Source organism: Petaurus breviceps, unplaced genomic scaffold, assembly GCF_028583685.1.
Source record: "Petaurus breviceps papuanus isolate PSGF00001 unplaced genomic scaffold, PetGlider_PUasm1.0 126, whole genome shotgun sequence".
NCBI classification, from domain to species: Eukaryota; Metazoa; Chordata; class Mammalia; order Diprotodontia; family Petauridae; genus Petaurus; species Petaurus breviceps.
The window spans coordinates 29,590,192-29,613,393 of record NW_027185655.1 but is presented as its reverse complement, the minus strand read 5'-3'; the positions used below and the strand labels follow the sequence as shown (position 1 = coordinate 29,613,393).

The following is a 23,202-nucleotide window of genomic DNA, read 5'->3' as shown; positions in this document are numbered from 1 at the left end:
GTGTTTTCCTCCTGAGTGATTAGTTTTTCACTGAAGGGGTAGTTAACTTAAAATATGGTCTGAGACAGTAGTATCAAAATCAAGCAGAAATGAATCCCTGCAGTCACATATTGTCTCAGAAAACCACCAATTAATCTCACTTAAGCTTTGTTGTTCTTGTAAGTAGTTATTCAGTCCTGTCCAACTTTCTTTGCCCCATTTTGGGGTTTTCTTGGCAAAGATACTGGAGTGGTTTGCTATTTCTTTCTCCAGTTCATTTGACAGATGAAGAAACAGAGGCAAACTGGGTCAAGTGACTTTCCCAGGGTCACACAGCTAGTAAGTGTCTTAGGCCAGATTTGAAACCACGAAGTTGAGTCTTCCTGAGGCCAAACCTGGCACTCCATCCACTGGGCTATTTAGTTGCCCCTATCTGTGTTGTATTTAATTTTTATTTTGTTAAACATTTTTTCATTTATTTTTATCTGATTTAGGCTTCAGGAGGCTGCAAGTTTGTTTAAAAAAATTAGGGTATCCTAAACTACATGTGTCTACACATCCATTCTGAAAGCTTTTATTTACCTATAAAAATCCTCTTCCTTATTAGGTCCCTCTCAGTAAAATAAAAAAAAATTTGTACTATTTCATTAGTCTTATAATCTGCTATCAAGATGCTTGCTTTAATAAGCAAGTCAGAAGGCAAATTACCTTAGGGAATAGAAAGACAAGTTATTAATTTAATTTTTTTCTATGGTAGAGATATATTAACCAGCATTAAAATTTTCATCATCAGAGATATACCTATTAGGGTTATATTTATTTGCACCTAACTGATGTTTTTTTTTTTTCCATAATTTTGTTTCTTGATTCAAAGCAGGAATGGCTTGTTAATAACTTTCCTCCTGCAGAAAGAATTAAAACTACTGTTTATAAAGCTCTTTAAGGTATTTGATGGAAATAAACTCATGTCTTAACTAAGTGATTCTAATTTTCTTTAGGAACTTCTGAAGAAATACACTATGATAGAAAATCGCTGTGAGCTCTTGAACAGACTTTCTCTTGACTTGAAAAGGGCATTTGAAAATCAAAATCAGCTCCAGGTCAAAGTTCAAGCATGCCTTTCTCATACTCCTCAGGAAGCTAAAGCTGTTGGAAAACTTCTAGCTAGTAACAGGAGATGTAATAATGATCTCCACTCAAGTAGCACGTGCATTATGAAAAGGCTAGAGGTATGTGCTTCTATGTGACTCTTTTTTCATGATTTTCTTACATCACTCTCATTTCTCTTCCCAGTTTTTCCCCTACCTTGATTTTCTATTTTTTTTTTTTCTAACCTGATTTTCAAAATCTTTTTTAGAATTCTATATGGTCTGAGACCAGTTCATATTTTTCTTGGAGGCTTTGTCTTCTTCTGAGTATGTTTTGATCTTCCTTGCCATCATAGTAACTTTCTGTGATCAGAGTTTTTTTATGTTGTTTGCTTATTTTTCCTGTCTGTTCCTTGACTTTTGACTCTTTGTTAAAGTGGGCCTCTGCTTTCAGGATGGAGGGTACACTGTCCCAAGCTTCAGGGACTTTGTGTGGCTGTTTTCAGAGCTACTTCTAGTGACCTGTAAATTTTTAGTTCTTCTAAGAAGAGGTGTGTGTGTTTACTGCTCTCCTGGCCTGTGCTCTGATCTGTGAACAACCATAAGCACTCTTTTGTGCCCTGGAACTGTGAGGAGGTTTCCTGCTCTGTTGCTGCTGCAAGTTCTGCTATGCCAGTACCCCTCACCCTGGGATTGCCAACAACAACTGCAGCCTCTGTATCTGAGTATTTGCAAAACAACAGAGTCCTGCCCTCAGTTCCAGCAAAGAGATCCCTGTAATCCTCAGCCCCTTTACTACCTGGGGGCTGAAAGTTCCAGAAGCAGCTGCTACTGATGCTGCTGCTAATTCAATCACTCCCAAGACCTGGTCCTGGTTTGCTGGGGCCTGGTCTGTGCTGGACTGTGCTACTCTCACCCAGTGTGACAGACTTTTCCTGTTGACCTTCTCAGTTGTCTTTGTCAGGGTAATTGTTTCACCCTGTTCTTTTGTGGGTCCTGCCCCTCCGGGAGTTGTTTTATGGCATTATTTAAAGGTGTTTGGAGGGGTTCGGGAAGGGCTCAAGTCAGTGGCTGCCTTATCTCCGCCATCTTGGTGCTGCCCTCCCATACCACTTCTGCCACCAAAGTAGCAAATTGTACTCTATGTGTGATTTTAGTATTGGTTCCTTGGCTTCACATCCTTCTGCAGTTGTAGAACTCTTCTAATTAGAAGAAGAATGTATTCCATCTTCTCTCATATCTTATATGCTCCAAGTTCACAAACTGAAGGAATGGATAAATATCCTTGCATCTTATCTGAAACAAATTTCCTAATTTGTTTCCTTTTCTTCCTGCTAGGGCGTGTTCAAGCGTGTTATAGACATAAGGAGAGAGCATCACAATACCATCCACAGATTTGAAATGGACTTAATTGAGGAGGCAGAAAAGCAGAATGATTTTTTTATTAAAATACAGCATCTTCAACATCACTCTGAGATAGGATCTCAGGAATTAAGTGGCTACAAAAAATTGAGCCAAAAGATGGATCTACATATTGAGGTATGAATTGTTAAAAAGGATTTTTTTTAATGCTTTGTGTATTTATAGGAGTGCATTTATTAATGTGGACAAAACAGAAAACAAAAAGAAGCAAAAGATTTTTAGAACTATATCCTGTTAAACCCTATTATTGAAAGCAACGATTGGCCTCATTTCAGAGTTCCCCAAGTGCACAGTGACCAAATAGCTCTTTCATGAGGACTTTTATACTTACAAAACAACAATTCTTCAAAATATTTTCCAAGGCCTAATTTATCCATAGTTACAGAGCTCAAGAGTTTCACATCCCTATGATCTTGTCCTTCTGTGTGTCCTAGCAATGAGCAAAAGCTATAGCCCTACTTCTCAACAAGCACCTAACCCCTTAGACTGGCAATACCAATCTCTATGTGGGTCAGACAAAAAGCCAGACCCAGAAGAATATTGATAGTAGAGCTTAAAATAATCCAGTTTGAGTTAAAGTAAAAAATTTCCCTGTTATTCTGTTTCCTTTTAAAAATGTTAGAGACAAGGGGCGGCCAGGTGGCTCAGTGAGTAAGAGCACTGGCTCCAGTGTCGGGATGACCTGGATCAAATCCAGGCTCAGATACTCAGCACCACACCCAGAAATAACTGGCCGTGTAACCTTGAGCAAGTTACTTCACCCTGATTGCTTTAAAAAAAACATGTTAAAGACTTTAAGATATGTAGACTATTAACATAGATCTAAATTGGATCTAAACCCTTCTAAATTGGAAGGGACCTTAGGAAACACCTCATCCAGCCCTCTGGACCTTATACATAAGACCTGCAGAAGTTAAATGGCCAAGGTCATACAAGTAGTAAGTACCAGACTCACTGGTTCCAATTCTAGATGTATTTGCATTGTACCATTGTCATCATAAGAGTTAGTCAAAAGTGAGAATATCTTTGAATACAATAGAATAAACTATTTTTATCTGTCTTTAAGTTCCCATGTCCATGAGGACCCTTAACACCTTGAATCCGTCTACTGTGTCTCCACACAGAAACACCCATTTTCCAGGTTTGAGGAGCCTCATGGAGCTAGTATTCCCCCTTAGTGGCCCTGTGGATAAATGAACATAAGGTTCGTCACCCTGTTGTTTTAATGTGGGCTGGGATTTAGAGTTAGAAAGGACACTGGAGATTGTCTAGCCCATGCCCTTCATCTTACAAGTAAGTTGCTCTCCCCTTCAACAGGGGTGAGGATTCAACCCTGATCCTTTTCATTTCCCTTTCATTGCCCGCTCCCCCGTCTGCCTCCTCACCTCACTGGTTCTCTATGATATGATAGCACATTTCTGGCAGATTTTAAACCAGACAGCTAGAGTTTGGGAGAAGCAGGTTCAATATAGCTCGTGTTCCCTGCCAAAAGTACATATTATAAATTACTAGATTAAGTTCTCCCCGTTAGAATTACACTCTTAATTTACCTTAAAATATTATGATATCTGAGGGATTTGAGTTGGGTATTGACCTCCATTTATATCATTTAGAGCAGTGATGAAATTTGATGGCATGATTACATAAAGTCTTCTCAGAACTCAGGAAATTAATATTCTTCTCCACACAGCAAATTCTCAGGGATGTTTCAGAGACTCAAAATGATATCAACAACATGGTAGCAGAATTCCAACAACTGCTAAATGCTAAGAAAGACATTGTCTTGTCCCTGGAAATGTGCTTAAGCACACATATTGATGTGGAAAGCCTTAAAATAATACGGGAGGAGAATGATAGGATTGTTCATGTGAATAACTTGTATCATAATAAAATAAAGGTGAGTGTGATTTTTCCCCCATTTTTATTTATACCTAATGAAAAATTTACTTTATGCAACAAATGCTTCTATATAATATAGTCACTTTGTGTGTGACATTACGAATGCAGCTAGTAGTCTTTAAAAGTAGGGAACAAAGTCCATGTGTGCAAAATATTGAGGACAAATCTCATTCCCTCTTACTGTTTCTTCCCCACTGTGTTGTGGTACCTGAAGCTCCTGGGAACATTGGCTCATAGATCTATAGCTCGAAGCAGCATGGAAGAGATTACCTTGTACCATCCCTTCAAGCTGAAGAAACCAGAGAGATTCACTGCCCAAAGTCACAAAGGTGACAAAGTCAGGAGGCAAACCCAGGCACTCTGATTCTAGATGCAGAGCCCTTCTCACTGTACCATGCCTCCCCAAGCCACCTGCATGTTCCTGTACCCCCAAAGCTCATTGGCATGATGGTGCTACCAGAATGTATATCCTTGTCGTAAACTAGGGTATACAGGGAAGTGAGAAGGAAGGCCAGCTGGCTTCTGAGGCCTAGGCCCCAGAGAGCTGTTCTGCCTTTATATAATCACCACCATCCGGGAGTTTGATTCTTGACTTGACAGGATTAGAAGTTGAGTTTAATTAGTGCTTCTTTAATTAGTGCGTGCACTGTACAGGCTACAATACAACATTCTACTTCACTTATGACTTAGTTTGCCATTATCCCTGGATACAATAATCAGTGCTCTCTAGCCCTCTTGAACCCTGCTGATAGATATGCTCATGGTGGCATTGTCATGCCCTTTGCAGCAACTGAAATGACCTGTGTATTTGGCCACTTGTAACGCTCAATCACATCCTCACACACGCAAGTGTAGAGGTTTTCTCTGCCCATGCATATCTTCAAGAGATATTGTGGCTGTTAGTCCCACATACATTGTGGAAATCTTTCTTGGTCTCCTTCACTGTTACAAAGAATTATCTACACTCAGCCTCTCATCCTTCAGCCCCCTGCCTTGAAGTGTGATGATCTGGCTTCCTTGGAGAAACAATGTGGAAAGTTAGAATGTGTACTGGGTGTGTGGGCAGAGAGCCTGGGTTCACATCCTGGCTCTGTCATTAATACTTGTGGAAACTTAGGCAAGTTATTCAACCTCCCTAATCATCCTCCTGTATAATACAAATTGCTCAGCCGAGTTTTCAAGGCCTTTGCTGTTCCCCAAGCTCTTCCTTGGCCCCTTCATTGTTCCGCAAACCTCAAGTGGACCCCTCTGTCCATCCTAGCTCTCCTTGCTGATATTTCTTCTCCTTCAGGACCCAGTGTTTGTGTCATCCTCTTAATGATATCCCCCTTTCTTTAACCCTTCCACACCCCAAACTAAGTCACTTTTCCCTCTAATCACCCACGCTACTCTGCAAACCACGTTATCAATTTATTTTTTATTTATTACTTTATTGCTATTGTTGTATTTTATTTTATCATATTACAATTGTTGTATACGTCTGACCCTCTTAATAATAAGCTTCTTAGGGCAGAAATTTTGTCCTTTTGTTTGGGGGAAGGGGGTGTCATCTTTGTATCCCCATCATTTCAAGAAAAGTATCTTGACCTTTTAATAATACTCACTTAACACAATGCACTTGATAAACATTTGCTGAATTGGGTTGGATAGGACATTATGAATGAATCATCTGAGTTTGAGGACAGAAGTGTTGCTGTATGTAAAGAATGGGAACTTGAAGTGAGACAAATGAAGGACAAGAATGAAGAAATGGTAAAGACATTCCAAACCAAAAAGACTGCCCTTCTACCATCAGATGACCCGAATGTTCTTACTGTAGGAGAAAATAAGAAACATCATCTTAAGCTGAGACACACAAGACAGACCACGAAGGTATAAAAAACAAATCACTGTTTGACCTCATGTTTATACTTAACTTACAGCCTTTCTTTTAGGGTTTCATTCCTACATGATTTTCTCTAAAATAAACAAGAGTGTGTGTGTGTGTGTGTGTGTGTGTGTGTGTGTGTGTGTGTGTGTTTTCATATGTATATATTGCTAACAAGCAGTCATAACTTCAGGAAACTTAGGTGAAAACTAGGTTTATTACAAGAGAAATTAACATGAATGTGGAACCCAAAGAATTCACTATCTTTGCAGAAGTTTGCACAGTTATGACAGTAGGACAAAGGAAGGAGGAGGAAACACAGAAGTCACCTAAAGGGAGGGGGCATGGGAAGGGGAAAGGTTCAGGAAAGGTGGGGGAAAAGGGGACAGAACCCCTCCCAAAGGGGAGGACAGGGAGGGAGTCCAGCTTGGGATGCAAACAACACATTATGTCAGCCCACGTGGGGCTTCATCCTTGATGTATTCAAGGCCTCCTGCATGCTCTGGGTCCAGTGTTTCTGCAAAATATGGCAACTTAAAAAGAAAACTTCCTTGACATTCCTTAATGTGTATATGTATCACGGTGCTTCCTGCTTAATTGCAGAAAGAATCTTTGTTTCAATTACACTTTTCTGGAAAGCTAAATTTATTTTAAATTACAGTCTTGCGAGTTGGTTTTTTTAAATTTGTACCCCAACAGAAAGGAATTGTGATCTATTGAATAGAGTAAACTAGTCTTTTTATATACTATGGAATTTTGGGCAAGAATTCCCCTGGTAAAAACATACAATAAACTATATAGATGAACCAGTATAACATCACATCTGGTGTCAACCAGCAGTCAGTAAATGTAATTGATTTTTTCCTGGATATATACTTCTTAATCTGATTATTCTTTTATTTAAGTGTCCTTGAAGGTACTCTTAGTGTATAAAAAAGCAAGTTTGAAATTTCTTTTTTTCAAATGTACTGTAATTTTGGGGAGAAGAAAGAATAAATACAAAATAAATATATCTTTTTTTGTTTCTTTGTTTTGCTTTTTGGAGGGGGGGGGTAGGGTAATTGGGGTTAAGTGACTTGCCCAAGGTCACACGGCTAGTTTTTGTGTTAAGCATCTGAGGCCGGATTTGAATTCAGGTCCTCCTGACTCCAGGGCCAGTGCTCTTTACTGCGCCAACTAGCCACCCCTAAATATATAATTTTTTACTAGGATAAACACAGTCTACTAATTTACAAGGTACTAAATTAGTAAAGTTTATCAGTGTATTGTTACTGGCAACACAATGTCTCATGGACTGGTGATACTATTTTTGGTTAACAGTATATGTGAAATAAGTGGAATTTGCAACATAGTTCTATTTTATAGGAAGTCACTTTAACGAAAATTTGTACTCTTGTTAATATGTGTCTATGACGTGGATAGCTAGCAATGTCTTACTTTTACATTAAATAATGTAACAGAAACCTATATTCCTTCATTTTTACTTTAAATTTTTTAAAAAGCAGCTTCTTTATATGAAAAAGGACCATGGCATCCAGGTAAGAAATTAGACTTGACCACTTTCCTCAACTTTTTGGCTTCAGCTGATGCCAAGTTGTAAAAGTTATTTAAAAATACTTCCCAAGTGGAACATATCATCAGCTTTGTTTTAAGTGTACATCATTTTATTTTGGCTCTCTCTTTACCTTATACCTCCTAAGAATCATTTTAATGTGAACTTTTGTCGGCAGGAAATCCAAGAAACTGCATTTCATGAAGACAAAGAAAACAAGCATAAACAAGAGGAAGTTGGTCAAATGCAGAAAAACCTTGAAGTGGCCCAAGTTGTGAGTAACAAACACCTTCAGAGTGAGCAGCCAGCGGGGCAGAACTGTCAGGTGAGCTCCTGGAGAAGGCTTCTTGCTTGTTGCATAACCAGCTTTGGGGACGGTGTGTGCCTCCATTTCTAAAACTGCCTTTTCCATGAAAGACCAAAAACATTCTAGCTTAAAAATCAACTTTATTTTCACTTCCAGATTCTCTTCTTCCTACCACCCCACCTATTGGGATTTCCCCTTAACTCTTTTTCCTCCTATTTCCCTGTTAGATGAAGGGCATGCAGGTGGCACATGGGTGTGTGGGGGGATAGGAAGGGGGTCTGGATATCTGTGTCTGTGTCCCTTGGACCACTTCAGATGAGAAAGAGATTAAAGTGTCACCTGCTCCCACACCCTCCACTCCCTCCTTCTTGTTGTATAGATTTCTACTTGTACATCCCATTTGCATGAGTTAATTTTCCCCATTCTTCCTCTCCTCCCCTTTCCCAACATGTTCCTCATCCCCACCTTTTCCCATCTCCAGTTACATTTTTATTTGGGAAAAAAAAGTATAATTCCTACTAAATATTGATATTACTACTAGTTCCAAGAATAACTATTCTTTTCCCCTTCCATGCACATCCTAATGGAGTTTCCTTTTTTTTTTAAATACCTATTATAGACTCAACTAATAAGTTAAATGAAATAATTAATAATTTTAGTAAAGTAGCAGGATATAAGGTAAATCCTCACAAATCATTAGCATTCTTATATATCACCAACAGAATCCTGCAGGAAGAGATAACTAGAGATACCTCATCTAAAATAATTCTAGACGGTATAAAATACCTGGGAATATACCTATCAAAACAAACCCAGGAGTCTGTCTGAACAAAACTGCAAAAAACTTTGTACAAATAAAATCAGATGGGAGAAATATTGTTTGTAGGTAGGCAGGGCCAACATAATAAAAATTATAATTTTCACCAAAATTAATCTACATATTCAATGTTGTCCCAATCAAATTACCAAAAAAAATATTTTACGGAGCTAGAAAACAATAATAAAATTCATTTGGATGAATTAAAGGTCAAAAATATCCAAGGAACTAATGGGGAAAAAAATGTAAAGGAAGGAAGTTTGGCAGTACCAGATCTTAAACCAGGGTTGCACAACTTGCTGTTATGACTTACTTGCCCAAAGGCCAAAGGATTTCCTCTACATGCAAAGGATATTTTCTCTTACATTTTTCACAGGCTGCCTGAAATCCTTTGGCTTGCTACAAGTGGCCTGTCTTAAACTCTACTATAAGGCAGTAATTTTCAAAACTATTGTACTAGCTACTAAAAAGGTAGATCAGTGGAACAGAGTAGACATATTATAAAAATATAATAACCCAATGTTTGACAAGTATATAAAGACTTAAGTTTGGGAGATAAGAATTCACTATTTGGTAGAAATTGTTAAGAAAACTGGAAAGCAGTCTGGCAGGATAGGTGAACAATTTATGAATAAACAAGGGATAGAAAGTGTTGTAAGATGTAAAGTGGATAATTTTGATTACATTAAATTAAAAGGATTTTGTATAAATAAAACAAATATACTCAAGATCAGAAGGAAAGCAGAAAACTGGGGGGAAATTTCATAGACAGTTCCCCAGATAAAGGCCTCATATTTAAAATATATAAGGAATTTTGACAAATCTACAAGAAAGCGAGTCATTCCCCAATTGATAAATGGATATGAGTAGGCTGTTTTCCAATGAAGAAATCAAAACAATTTGTAGTCATGAAAAAATGCTCTCAATCATTATTGATTAGAGAAATAAAAATTAAAACAACCTTGAGATACCATTTTATACTTATATAATTGTTGGAGGGGATGTGGAAAAATTGGGACCTTAATTCATTGTTAGTGAATCTGTGAGCTAATCCAATCCTTTTGGAGAGAGATTTGGAATTATGCCCAAAGAGCTAACACACTGCCTGTACCAGGGGTAGGGAACCTGTGATCTTGAGGCCATGTATGGCCTTCTAGGTCCTCAAGTGTGACCTTTTGACTGAGTCCAAGTTTTATAGAACAAATCCTTTTGCTAAGGAAATTGGTTCTGTGAAATTTGGATTCATTCAAAGGGCTGCACTTGAGGACCTAGAGGGCCACTTGTGCCCTGGAGGATGCAGGTTCCCACTCCTGAAATTGTGGTATGTATTCATGATGGAATATTACTCTGCTATAGGGAACAATGAACTCAGTGACTTTAGAAAAGCATGGAGAGTGGCAGGTAGGTGACTAAATGAATAAAGCACTGATCCTGAAGTCAGGAGGACCTGAGTTCAAATCCAGCCTCAGGTACTTGACAACTTAAGAGCTGTGTGACCTTGGGCAAATCACTTAACCTCAACTGCCTTGCTTTCCCCCCTCCACAAAAAGAAAAGAAAAGCATGGCAAGACCTACACAAAATAATGAAGGACAAAATTAGTAGAACCAAGAGAACATGTTATACATAACAGCAGTATTGTTTTACGAACAACCTTGAGCAACCAGGCCATTCTATTATAAATACCCAACTTAACTGCAAAGATCCTATAAAGGAAGATGCTATGGAATCCAGAAAAAGAATGGATATATATGTGTGTCCATTTATACATACACATGTGCATTGTCTTTTAGTGCTGTTGAAATTCTAGCTACTCCTCAGATCTGATTCTTGATTTTTCTTCCCCCTTGAATTTCCTAAAAGGACATAAAAACTGTATCCAGCAAAGAAATTGATGGTCTCAAGATGAAATTGGTGAAGCTGAACATGGAAAAAATGAATGAGTCCAAGAAGTTTGAAAAAGAGTATGTTTTTGGTTTCTTTCCTCATAGTCTATAATTGTTTTAATAGGGTAAGTTTTGGGGCAGCTAGGTGGTGCAGTGAATGGAGCACCAGCCCTGGAGTCAGGAGGACCTGAGTTCAAATCTGGCTTCAGACGCCTAACACTAGGCCTGTGACCTTGGCCAAGTCACTTAATCCCAATTGCCCTGCCTTCCCCTCTCCCCCCCGCAAAAAAAAAGTAGTATTAAGTTTTGAATTTTTAGACACAGATTTACCTAGCATAACTGGTAAAAGAAAAGGTAGCCATTATATACTTTTTATTGGTTGTCTATGGCAAAGATCACACCTCTTTCTCAAAGAGCTGTTGTCATATCTGTGGCTTAAAAATAATACTTTATCCCTTCATTATTTAAAGACAAATCTGAATCCTAATCAGATCTTCAAGCCAATGTAAGTAATGTTGATTATGCCCCCTACTTTATGTTACATAAGAAAGCTAGAGATGATCCTCATTTTTATACATGAAATTATCTATTGTTACTGTTCTGTGGTTTTTCAGTTGTATCATTTGTAGTTTTCTTGGCAAAGATACTAGAGTAGTTTACCATTTCTGTCTCCAGTTCATTTTATACATAAGAAACTGAGGCAAACAGTTATGTAACTTACCCACGGTCACACAGCGAGTATGTGTCTGAATCAGGATTTGAATTCAGGAAGATGAGTCTTCCTATCTCCAGGCCCAGCTCAAATCTGGCCTCAGATACTTCCTAGCTGTGTGATCCTGGGCAAGTCACTTAACTCTGTTTGCCTCAGTTCTTCATCTGTAAAATGAGCTGGAGAAGGAAATGGCAAACCACTGTAGTATCTTTGCCAAGAAAACCCCAAATAGGGTCAAAAAGCAACCCAGTAACAAGAAGTGGAAAGTATCTCAGAGAAAGGTCTGGAAGTGGAAATGGCAAGAGATGTCGGCTGATGAGACATGTAAGGTGAAGTTGAAGGTGATACAGAGGTTGAGTATCCACCGTGCCCTGAAAAGTAAACAAGAACATGGGGAAGGTGGCTGGGGATAAGGGGCTGGATCTCAGGAGACATGGGAACCATCTTCATAGAAAGGTCCCAGATATAATGGGCATTGCCTTGGGGGTCACGGGAGGGGGAGGAGCTACAGAAAGATGGCGCTCCCCAGTCTGAAGAGTGGCAGCAGCATAGACAGGAAGACCTGCGGTGACAAGATGGCCCTAGCCATCATTCGCTAAGAGTGAAGCTCATGATTCATGCGCCTTGACGTCAGCCGGATGCCATTCCTCGTGGCTTCTTTTCACCACATCAAGCATATCATTCTGTAAATTATGGCACTGGTACGACTCATTAAAAATTAAGGCATTTTGAATTCTTATTTTTAAGTGAGAGGAGAAAAAGTAGAGCAGACCATACTTTCTAGAATCTGGGCTGAAAAGGACATAAGAAAAGACTGCTTGTGACTTCATTGGTATGGGGACCTGGACTGGGAGGAACTCTCTCTACCAATGCAATGCCGTCCTGCAACCAACAGTCTCAGTGAGTTGCCTAGAACACAAGTGACTTGGCCAAGGTCACACAGCTACTAAGTGTCACCAGAGGCAGTCCTTGCACCCAAGTCTTCCTGACTCGAAGGCCGACTCTCTTCACTAAACCACAACAGCCCAGGACTGGGCAGAAGCAAAGAACAAAGAGAGGGCCAAAGAATTTGTGCCATAATATTGAAAAGATAAAAATATGCTTGGATGTTTTGTTTTTAAGAGATATGAGGTCATGAGCACAGGGTTACTACCATTATACTTATTCCTTCACTGCTGCGACTTACTGCCAATTTATTGGACTAGTGTTATTACTTATTATTTGCTTTCCTTTATGATCCTTTATTAGAATTGCTTCTAAAACTGCCGTAATAGAGCATCAGGAAGAAATTATAAGCCAACTGAAGGAAAATCTTAGAAGAGCCCAACAGTGTAATGATGTCTCGAGTAAGTACAGAGTGGAGATGTTTGGATCCCTTCTCTCGTGTGTTTATTTCCTCTCTCTCGTTACATTTTATATCTGCTTCAGGAGGCTGCAATGATGTTGGAAAATGCTAGAGTTTAAAACAAACTGGGCTGATTTCCTTCATTGGTCAATACCGTGTTTCCCCGAGAATAAGACACTGTCTTATTAATTTTTTTGGAAAGAAAAACACCAGAGGGCTTAATTTCAGGGGAGTGCTTATGTTGTCCTGCCTCAGCTCTCCTCCGCGGCACTGCTCTCAATGGCGCCAGCAAGCAAATCACTGGGGAAGAACAGGATGACGCGCTCACTCCTGCAGCTCTGATTGGATGCAGCTCGGAGCGCAGTGTGCGTTTCATGGGGGGGGAGGCGGTGCATACAGAGGGTACCGTAATGTAGCGTGTAGCACAGGGGATCACCTTCACTACAGTAGCAATCTCAATAGGGCTTATTTTCGGGATAGGTCTTATTATCGGGGAAACACAGTAACTATTAATAATGTAATCTATACCATTCTGTTGTCATCTTTATTTGAACTGATGTCATTTTCCTTAGTTTATCATAGCCTGTGTAATAGTAAACGTAGGAAATTTAAGCACACGTGAGAAATCACGTATTTATTACACACCTGTTGTGTGCTGGCCCTGGGGCTTTAGAAAGCCCAAAGAATAAGACAATCCCTACTGGTTTTGAGCACACATCTACTGAGAGAGATAGCAGGTACCTATAGAAACATAAGGCATAAATCTAAAGTTAACATGCACATGTACAGAGTGGTTCAGTCTGTGGTACTTTGGGAAAGGGGGCTCTTGCAGCTAGAGAGGTCAGAAAAGGTTTCCAGCAGAATACGATGCCTCAGCCATCTCTCCAAGAAGGAGAGGATCTCTGTGAGGTAGGGCTAAGGAGGATCCCATTCATTCCAGCCTCGCAGGCTGGCCAGCATGAAGGCACAGATATGAGAGAGGGAGGGAGTGTCTTATGTGAAGGGCAGAGAAGGCCAAGCCAGTTCAGATACAAAAGGGGAGGAGTCATGTCAAATGAGGCCGAAAAGGTACACTGCGTAGGACTCAAAAGCTAAATAGAGAAGTCTGTATTTTATCCTAAAGGCATTCATTAGGAAGCCACTCAAGTTGGTTGAGTAGGGGAGTCACAGAGTAGTCAGATCTGTACTTAAGAAAAATAAAATGACTTCAGCAGCACTGTGTAGCATGATCTAGACTGCAATAGGGGGAGACTTGAGGCTATTAGCGAAAGTGTGTGGAGACAATAGCACAGATGCAAAGAGTTAGAAAGGTAGATTGAGGAACTGATTGGCTATGTGAGGTATCCAGTGTAATGCCCACAGAATGAGCCTGGCAGCCCAGAAGGACAGTGGTGCCGCAGAAATAAGAAAGTTGTGCAGAGAGGAGGGCTTAGGAAGTGAGATACTCAATTCCATTTTAGACTCGTTGATTTTAAGATCTCTGGGATATCTAGTCTGAAATGTTCAATAGACCAATGGTGATGCAGGACTGTAGCTCAGGGGAAAGGCTGGAACTGGTTCTGAAAGTCATCTGCATAGAGGTGATAGTTAAACTCATGGAAACTCACCAGGTTACCATGAGTGAGAATATGGAAGAAGAGAAGAGACACGGCCACAGGACAGAACTGTGGGGAATATTCATAGTTTGGGGCGTGACATGGGTGGTGAGCTAGCCAAAGAGGCTGAGGAGTCAGACAGCTAGGATGTAAATGAGGAGAAAGCAGTATAAAAAATACTAGAGAAGAGCCAGTATCTTAACAGGAGAGGGGAGTGGACAATGTGAAATTCAGCAGGTAGGTTGTGAAGGATTGGGACTGAAAAAAGACCGTTAGACTTGGCAGGTCAGAAATCTGCCTCCATCACACCCCCATCCTGCCCCACCTCAGTAAGATCTCCTGTACGCTCTCCTGTGACAATGCAGCCACCTCAGGCTCTCATCAGCTCCTGTCTACCCATAGCAAGAGTTTGCTGGCAGATTTCCCTGCTTCAGGTGTCTCCATGCCAGTCCATCTTCCACTCTGCTGAAAATTTGTTCTTCCTCAAATGTAGCTCTGACCATATTGCCTCCAGTGGTTTCCTGTTATCTCTAAGATCAAATACAAATTCCTATTTTTGGCTTTCAAAGTCCTCTATATACTGCCCCCTTTCCTTCCTTTCCAGTATGTAATCTTACTCCATGTACTCTGCTATACACCGACATTGGCTTCACTCTCCTCCCAACTCTGGGCATTTCTCTTTCTGTCTCCCATTGCCTGGAACTCTCTCCCCCTTCATCTTTGCCACCTGGCTTCCTTCAGATCCCAGCTAAAATCTCACCTTCTGCAAAAACCTTTACCCAGTCCTGTTCAGCGCTAGTACCTTCTCTCTGAGATTACCCCAAATGAATCCTGTGTAGACCTTGTGTGCACATAGTTGTTGCTGGACTGTGGCCCATGAGAGCAGGCACTGGTTTTTGCCTTTCTGTCCTGACACAATTTGATGTGATACTCCTCGGTAGAATATCCAACTCCAGCAGAGTGGTTTCTTTATATTCTACCGTTGCACAAGACAAAACATCTCTGATTTCTGGTTTAAATGCATTTGTTTCCCTCACCAGTGATAGAGCCGTCTGGTTCTGCCCAGACTTCCCACACACCATTGACCTGTGGGGGCGGCAGTGGTATTGTACAGAGCACAAAAGCACTGATATTAAAAGCAGATCGTGTGAGGCTTGAGAGAGAGATTAGCAAGTTAAAGCAACAGAATGAATATCTGATGAACCATCAGAGTCAGCTGTCAAGGTAAGAGCTGCTCATGCAAAATATTGTTACTACAACTGGGTGCAGTTGAACCATTTCTTTGCCAATAACGGGTAAATTCTAGAACTCACATTACAAATGCTGCTGCTTTAGGGATGAGGGTAGAAACATCTATTTCGAAATCTACTGTTGCGCGGCCAGTTTCAATACCCCAAAGCTGACATGCTTTATTTGTAAGAGAGCCGTCCGGTGTTAAAACTGTGAGGGATCTCAAGACACCATGTGGTCCAACATTTCTCAAAGTGCAGTCTGGTACTAAAGCTACTTGTTTATAAACAAAACAAAGACGGCATAGAAGCTGCTCTGGGAAACCTACTGGGAATAGGAAGAAGCGACATAGTCAAGGATGATAACCTCCAAAGTTTCCCTGCTCAGCGCTCTGATTGCACAACACTTGAATCAGTTGGATGAGGACAGAAAGCTGATTTCCCTTGCTCTTCAGTAAATAACTAATCATAGATGTTATTGCAGCCAGAAAGATTTTATAATAGCTGACATTTACATAGCACTTAGTATAAAGTATCTTTTTTCACTTTCACAGCAACCCTGTGAGGTAGGTATTAGTTGAGGAAATCGAGGCTCAGAGGTATAACTGGGGTCACAGATCTAGACAGTTTTGGAGACCTACCCCAGCTATCCCCAGACTCCCAAGTGCAGCATTACACTGGGCCAGAGGGACGTTTACTTTTCCCGCAACTGTTTATGACTCCTGTTCTTCTGTCCCCTTGGTAATCTAGGCAACCATATTAAAACCATATCTGTTTTCTGCTTTTTCTATAATTATCCTTATTTTAGTGGAATCATCTTTTCCACATAGCTCTTTTATAAAGTATATTTTATTCCTCTTGAAATTTACATAGCAAACATAAAATTGAATTACTGTGGGAAAGAGGGTAGACATTGATAAGATAATAGGGTCTGCACCTTAATCTAGCATAAGGATGGTCCATTAGTAGCAACAGACTAGAAACTTAGAATAGATGTTTAAGTTCAAGTTATTTTGATGATGTTGATTTTTTTTTAAACATCAATGTTATATATCCTTTTAATCAGGCCTAAATGTTTAGACAGTGGAATACTTGGTTAAACTAAGATTTTGTTTAAAAAAAAAAAAAGACAAAATATTATTTGTGGCTGCTCTGATAATGATTTTCTCCCTTTTGCAATAAGAAGTTAGGCTTTCTTTAATGGGGGGGTGGAGCGTTGTACTCTTAAGAGTCAACGATATTTTCTTCTTCCAAGGGTTCAGAAAATGTCATGCAATATGCCAAACCTTGGAGGAAATTATATTTCTGTGCCTAGTTCATTCTTCTTTATGATTTAAATTTTAATTCTTAAATTTTTTTTCTTTTTGAAATAGATATCAAAAGGTCATGATTAATTATATACTTTTTATTGGTTTCCATCAGATGCATAGAAAGAGTAATTAAATTGCTTAATACAGGCTTTAATTCTGTATCATCACAGTGTGGATCCCACTGCTAGTACATACTATGTTTGTCCCTGTAATCTAGAAATGTGCGGTTTTACTTAGGTCCCATTATGTGGTGAGCTTTTATCTTTTACTCATATATAACTTCCAAACACTACTGAAAATTCTCCACATAACACTTAGGATGAAATTAAGATTCTACTCCAGGCAAGCTAAAAACCAGCCAGCCTCCCTGGCTCACATTCCCTACAATTTCTCCCCATTCTTTATCTGTACTATAGAGAGATATGTTATCTCTCACAATGACATAACATTCTTCTTCTAGGTCACCGCCTTTTTGGTTCACATCTCCTAGGAAAGAAAATAAGAAAATATATTGGATGGCAATTAAAGAGAGTCTCTCTCTAGTGCTGTGTACTGTATGGCCTACAGAGATGTGCAACTTAAAAGATCTGGTCCCAGTGAACTGGCTAGGACTAGCTTGTCACATCAGAAGTCTCCAAAGGGGTAGGGGGGAAACCTATGGCAATTTATAGAATTATTTTCACTTTCTGGACTATGAAAGTTTCTTAAATAATAAGCTTGAATGCAATTGAGGTTAATATGTAAACGTAAGTACATTTCATTTCATTGTTCATTGTTAAGTTCTTACCCATTTTGTTTTCTTTCTAAGCAACAATTTTCATCTTACCAGAGAAGTCAAAAAATGGAGGGAGAGAGCCCTTAAAAAGGAAGCCCCAGAACTCACTCGTGTCCGTTCTCCAAAATCTCCTAACTTGACAGAAATTACATCCCTAAAGAGACAATGTTTGTCACCTCTATGTAAAGAGCAGACTTCACAGGAAACTTTACCAAAGGATTCACCAAACTCTTGGGCATATGATGGGCGGTCGAAGTCTCTACCCGTCACTTGTCATAATAACTATTTTGACAACTCCGGCCTAGGCCTACTCCCAGGTGTGTAATACAGTGGATGGAGGAGGAGAAACAGTGGTTAAGATGTTAGCCTTTTTTTTTTTTAACTATTCGGCCTTAGATGGCAGGTTTAGACAAGAAATTTGAGCAAGCAAATTCATGATACCATGCAAGAAACTTCATTTTTTCCACCCTATAAGAATAAATCACAGCAAATGATGGTCAAGTCGGTGGGGAATCCTTTGTGTCACTTAACCCTCTCAACTCTAGACATTTCCCAACGTTGTACCCTTTCATAACCCTGATAGACAGAGAAGCAGTTTTTGTTTACGATCTTGGGATCTTTAAAGATTATTTTTATTAGTGATAATCAACAGATGCAGATGGATATAATGCTTTAAAGTTTGCAAAGCACTGACTTTTCATTATTTCTCTAAAAAGGGTAGCATTATCAAATGAAAGCTTAGACATAACCAGTTTCTCCTTAAAACTTGTCTCCTGGTAATTATGCTAATTTAAGTAAAATAACTAAAAAGCACAACTTTGAATTATCTTTATGAAGGGATGACAAAATGTTCTTAAGACAAGAAATAGATAATCTATAATAGACATGCTTTGGAGGATTTTTTTTTTAACTCTAAGAATACATGGGAGGAAGATTCATATAAACTAATGAGAATATAAATTAACAAAATGACTTAAATGTGATTTTATCACTTTCAAGTATATACAGTTAATCGAACTACCTTAACAAATTAAGCAAGGTACTAAGTAAAGATTCTGTTGTACTTACTTTCATAGATAGTCAAGAAGCATTTGTAATTAGCATTTTTTTAAAGGTACAAATAAATTCTGTTAAAGAATTGGATGTTTTTTAGGCTTGGGAAATATCATGACAAGTTCAAACATCCCCTGTAATCTCCCAATTGATTCGTTATATTAAATAATTGACTTGCAAGCTATTTTTGCAAAGATAATATAAAGGTAATCATATCTTGAATTACCATGAAACAAACTAGTGGGGTTCAGTCTAAGCTGGGGGGTTCAGTAGACTTTTGATAGTTACTAATTTGTATTATTTTTTTTCCCTTACAGAAATAGCTTTCAGTTCTACAAATGATCCGACAAAAGGTGAATTTCAGTTTATCATGGAATAGATGAATGGGGGAAGAAAAGTTCATGAATTTCTAAAACTTCAGCTGAATAGTCACCTGCTCCCTTCCTTTCTTCTCATGGCAATTTCATTCTTCTCAACCTCTTACTCCTTATGCTTTCTCTGGTGTCACCAGAGAACACCTGATTGTCAAACCCAATAGTCTTTTTTTTTTTTCCCCCAACCTCCTTGACTTCAGCAGATTTTGACACTGTTACTGATGGCTCCTCTTGCCTCCCCTTTAATGGAGCTGTTTCCCAATGAACAGTCCTAGGCCATGCCTCTTCTCTCTTGGCAATTTCATTTGCTCCAGTGGCTTTGAGCACTAAAACATAGCAGTTAGAGGACTGGTATTGGAGTTGGGAATGCCTGGATTTAAATCCCAAACAGACACGAGCACATTACCTTTCTAAGCCTCAGTTTCTGCATTTGTAAATTGAGGATAACTGTGCTTGCTACCTACTTCATAGGGTTGTGGGGTTCAAATAAGCTAATGTGTGTAAAGCACTTTGTAAAGTATAAAACATCATCAGAATTACAGTTATTGTTATTACCACCCCCTCCCTGCACGTGACACCCAAGTCAACGTCTCTAACCCAGTATCATTTTGGAGTACGAGACCTACATCTCTACTGCTTCTAAGACATTTCCATGAATATTTTCAGACTTAATGTGTCTGAAACTGAGGCTCCAAACTGGCTTTTCTTCCACCCTTCTCTAAAGCTATCTGCAGCACCATCATTTATTTCCCTAATTTTCCATTTTCATAACCTTGAGGTTATATTAGATACTTCCTTCTCTCTTGTATCACATTCATCCAGTCTCTTAAGATTCTAGATCACAGAATAATCACTTCAGTTGATAGCTTGGTAGAAAACGTATGTTCCATCAAGCCTCAACACCCCTTTACAAGTGAGGAAAATGAGGTCCAGAGAGGTGGAGGCTTGCCCAAAGTCTCATAAGGAGGAAGCACAAAACGTCTCACAGCCTTTCTCTCGGCTTACTGAGCACAGCCACCACCCTCATTTCAACCCTCATGATTTGCTGCTGCATTGGTACAATATTTCCTGTGGAGATCTTCCCACCTTCACTCTCTTCCCCTTATCTTCTGCTTTTCATGTCCTGCATTTTACTGGGAAATCTGCTCCCATCACCCCTATGCTCAAAGACTGTTCACTTCCCAAGGGAAACTCAAATTCTTTGGCCTGACATTTGAGGCACGTCACAAATTGGCATCATTTCACCTTACGTATATTATCTCCTGTTACTTCCCTCATGGACAGTTCCCTATCTGCTCAACACACACCCTCTTCTCACACCTTGTTTAGTGTCTTTGCTCCAGTTTTGCTCAATGCTCTGTCATCATTCCCATCTTTAAGTCTCATCCCCAATACCACCTTTTGGAAACTTTCCTTGATCTGCCCCTTGGTTAGTAACAGCCTTTACCCACAGATAGATTTTATGTTAAAAAACTGACCATGCACATTTGTGAATTAGATCTTTTTTGTTTTCCCCCAACTAGACTAGAAGCTCTCTGTGGGTCAATATCTTATCTGAATTTTGTAATTTCCCTTTACTTAACTCCTTCACAACTATAATTTGATTGTAGGTACATATATTTGTAACATAATGTTTTGAATATAATTAAGCTTAGGTGTTTGGGGTGTTTTTTTTTTTCTTTCACAGAAACTCCAAGAGAGGAAAATACAGGTTCTTTATTGGATCAATGGCAGACTTCTTCAGGAAAAGATGCACCAGAATGTAGAACCCAATAATGTCACTTTGATGCATTATGGACATTCCAGGTTCTTCACAACACTGAGATGTAGTTTCACATTATTATCCCAACCACTGCAATCATAGTTTAGTTAAACTTTATTATTGTTTGCCTCGCTGTGCCACTAATATTACTGGATAAACGAATAGGAAACAAGGTGCTGGATCAGTAAAGAATTGATTAGAATGGTATCAAAACGCTTATTTCATTTTAAAATGTTGGAATATTTTTTAAATAGATTTTATTTAAAAGGAGCTTCTGTGGAATACAAATTATGGAAGGAATTCCTCAGACTGAGCAATTAAACAGGAGGAAAGATGACAATTTATATGGTCATCATTTTATCTGTATCTTTTTTTTTTAATGTACACATGTAAAATTGTAATATAATTTTTTTCCTTTCATATTATACCTTGTGTTATAAAATCTGTACTCATGTTACCTTCTCTTCTAGAATCTAAGCTCCATGATGACAGGAATTGTGTGTTAATTCTCCTTTACATATCCCATATGACAAAAGCAGCTATTCAATAAATACTGATCATCAAAGGCCTGTCTAAAGTATGTATTAGAATACAAGCTTTTTTTTTAACTTAAATACAGAAAGACAAAAAAAATTATATTTGCATGTATATAGCACAAGAAGATAAAATGTAAAACCATGAATGTCCATTTCACACTGTTTTAAAAAAAAAAACTATGGAATAAATACTGCTCCTTGTTTTCAAAGCTGCCCTGCATTTCTGTTTCCTTCTAAGTCTTTTTTTTCTCCCTCCCTCACCATCTCACCCTAAAGAAGACTACCATTAGATAAAATAATGTATATGTACATATAAATATATATAAAACCATACAATACATACTTCGATTTAGCAGTTTTTTTCTCTAGAGATAGATAGCATCTTCCTTCATTGTAGCTGATTTGAGTATTTATGAAAATGAATTAGTCATTCAAAGTCATTTCTTGATAACTCTTTGGGCATAATTGCAGATTGCTCTCCAGAATGGTTGGATCAGTTCACAGTTTCACCATCAGGGAATGAGCGTCCCAATTTTTGCACATCCCCTCCAACATTTGTTGCTTTCCCTTTCTTTCGTTTTAGCCAATCTGATAAATGTAAGATGACATCTTGAAGTTGGTTTTAATCTGCATTTTTCTTATCAATAATGATTTAGAGCATTTTTTCATATGACTATATATAGTTTTGATTTCTTCATTGAAAAACTGCCTATTTATATGCTCTGACCATTTATCAGTTGGGGAATGACTTACATTCTTAAAAATCTGACAAATCTTGGTAACTGGTGTAACATATATATTAATCTATGCCCAGTCAGTGGGTGAGTTCATCCCATTCACATTCAGGGTTATAATCATCCTCACAAGTCTGATTTACTTCCCAGCACTACCTCCCCTAATTAGCACCCTTTTAAACAATCCCTTCCTAATTCTTTCCCCTTACCCTCCTATTTCTTAATCTCCCTGCCCCTCTAAAAATCCTTCCCTTATTATCTCACCCTCCTACTTCTTAATCTATACACCCTTTTAAAACCTTCTCCTTATCCTGCCCCCTCCACCCTATTTTTTTCTAAATTTAGAATAAGATTTTTATACTTTCTAGATATGTTATCCCCTCTTAAAGCCAGTTACAATGAGAATATGGTTTCAGCACTACCAGCCCTCCACCCACACCTGCTTCCACTGTAACAGTGCTTCCATTCACAACTCGTTTGTATGAGATGATTGCTCCATTTTACCTCCCCCTAACCAATTTTATTTTTTTAGAATCAGCCCAAGCCTTTCTTTCAAACTACCCAAGTAATGATAACATTCTTAAGAATACAGATAACATTTTCCCATATAAGTAGTAAACAATTTGATCTTCTTGATTCCCTTATAATTGGTCCTTAATGTTTACCTTATGTTTCTTCTGGATCTTTTTTTTTTCAACTAAATAGTTTATTGGGATTTTTAAAGATTACATGTTTTACATCTTTAAAAAAATCTTTATAAAGCATTTAACAATATAAGAATTTAATGCTTTCTGGAGGAGGAGGGTTGGGAGTTCTAGTAACCTAATTTCATTGGGAATGGGTTTAAGAGGGAACAATACGTATATATTTAGAAGAGTATAAAAGTCTTCTAAATTCAGAAGAAATTAGATGGTAGAGGGATAGGGAGCAGGAGAGGACGAGGAAGGGATTTTTAGAGGGGA

General features: G+C 38.7%; 1 protein-coding gene across 4 annotated transcripts in view; it reads left to right on the top strand.

Annotated features, from left to right (window-relative positions):
- The window catches only part of CENPE (centromere protein E), an 86,584-nt gene extending 64,858 nt beyond the window's left edge, over positions 1–21,726 (top strand). For all 4 annotated transcript variants that reach the window (XM_069094640.1, XM_069094659.1, XM_069094649.1 and 1 more), the window contains 11 exons: positions 978–1,208; positions 2,406–2,606; positions 4,180–4,386; positions 6,039–6,260; positions 7,986–8,132; positions 10,793–10,893; positions 12,776–12,873; positions 15,508–15,691; positions 17,815–18,098; positions 19,152–19,187; positions 20,896–21,726. In XM_069094640.1, the coding sequence (XP_068950741.1) occupies positions 978–1,208; positions 2,406–2,606; positions 4,180–4,386; positions 6,039–6,260; positions 7,986–8,132; positions 10,793–10,893; positions 12,776–12,873; positions 15,508–15,691; positions 17,815–18,098; positions 19,152–19,187; positions 20,896–20,984 (1,800 nt within the window). In that variant the 3' untranslated portion in view covers positions 20,985–21,726. The remainder of the gene's footprint in view (positions 1–977; positions 1,209–2,405; positions 2,607–4,179; positions 4,387–6,038; positions 6,261–7,985; positions 8,133–10,792; positions 10,894–12,775; positions 12,874–15,507; positions 15,692–17,814; positions 18,099–19,151; positions 19,188–20,895) is intronic.
- Positions 21,727–23,202: the final 1,476 nt, after the last annotated feature.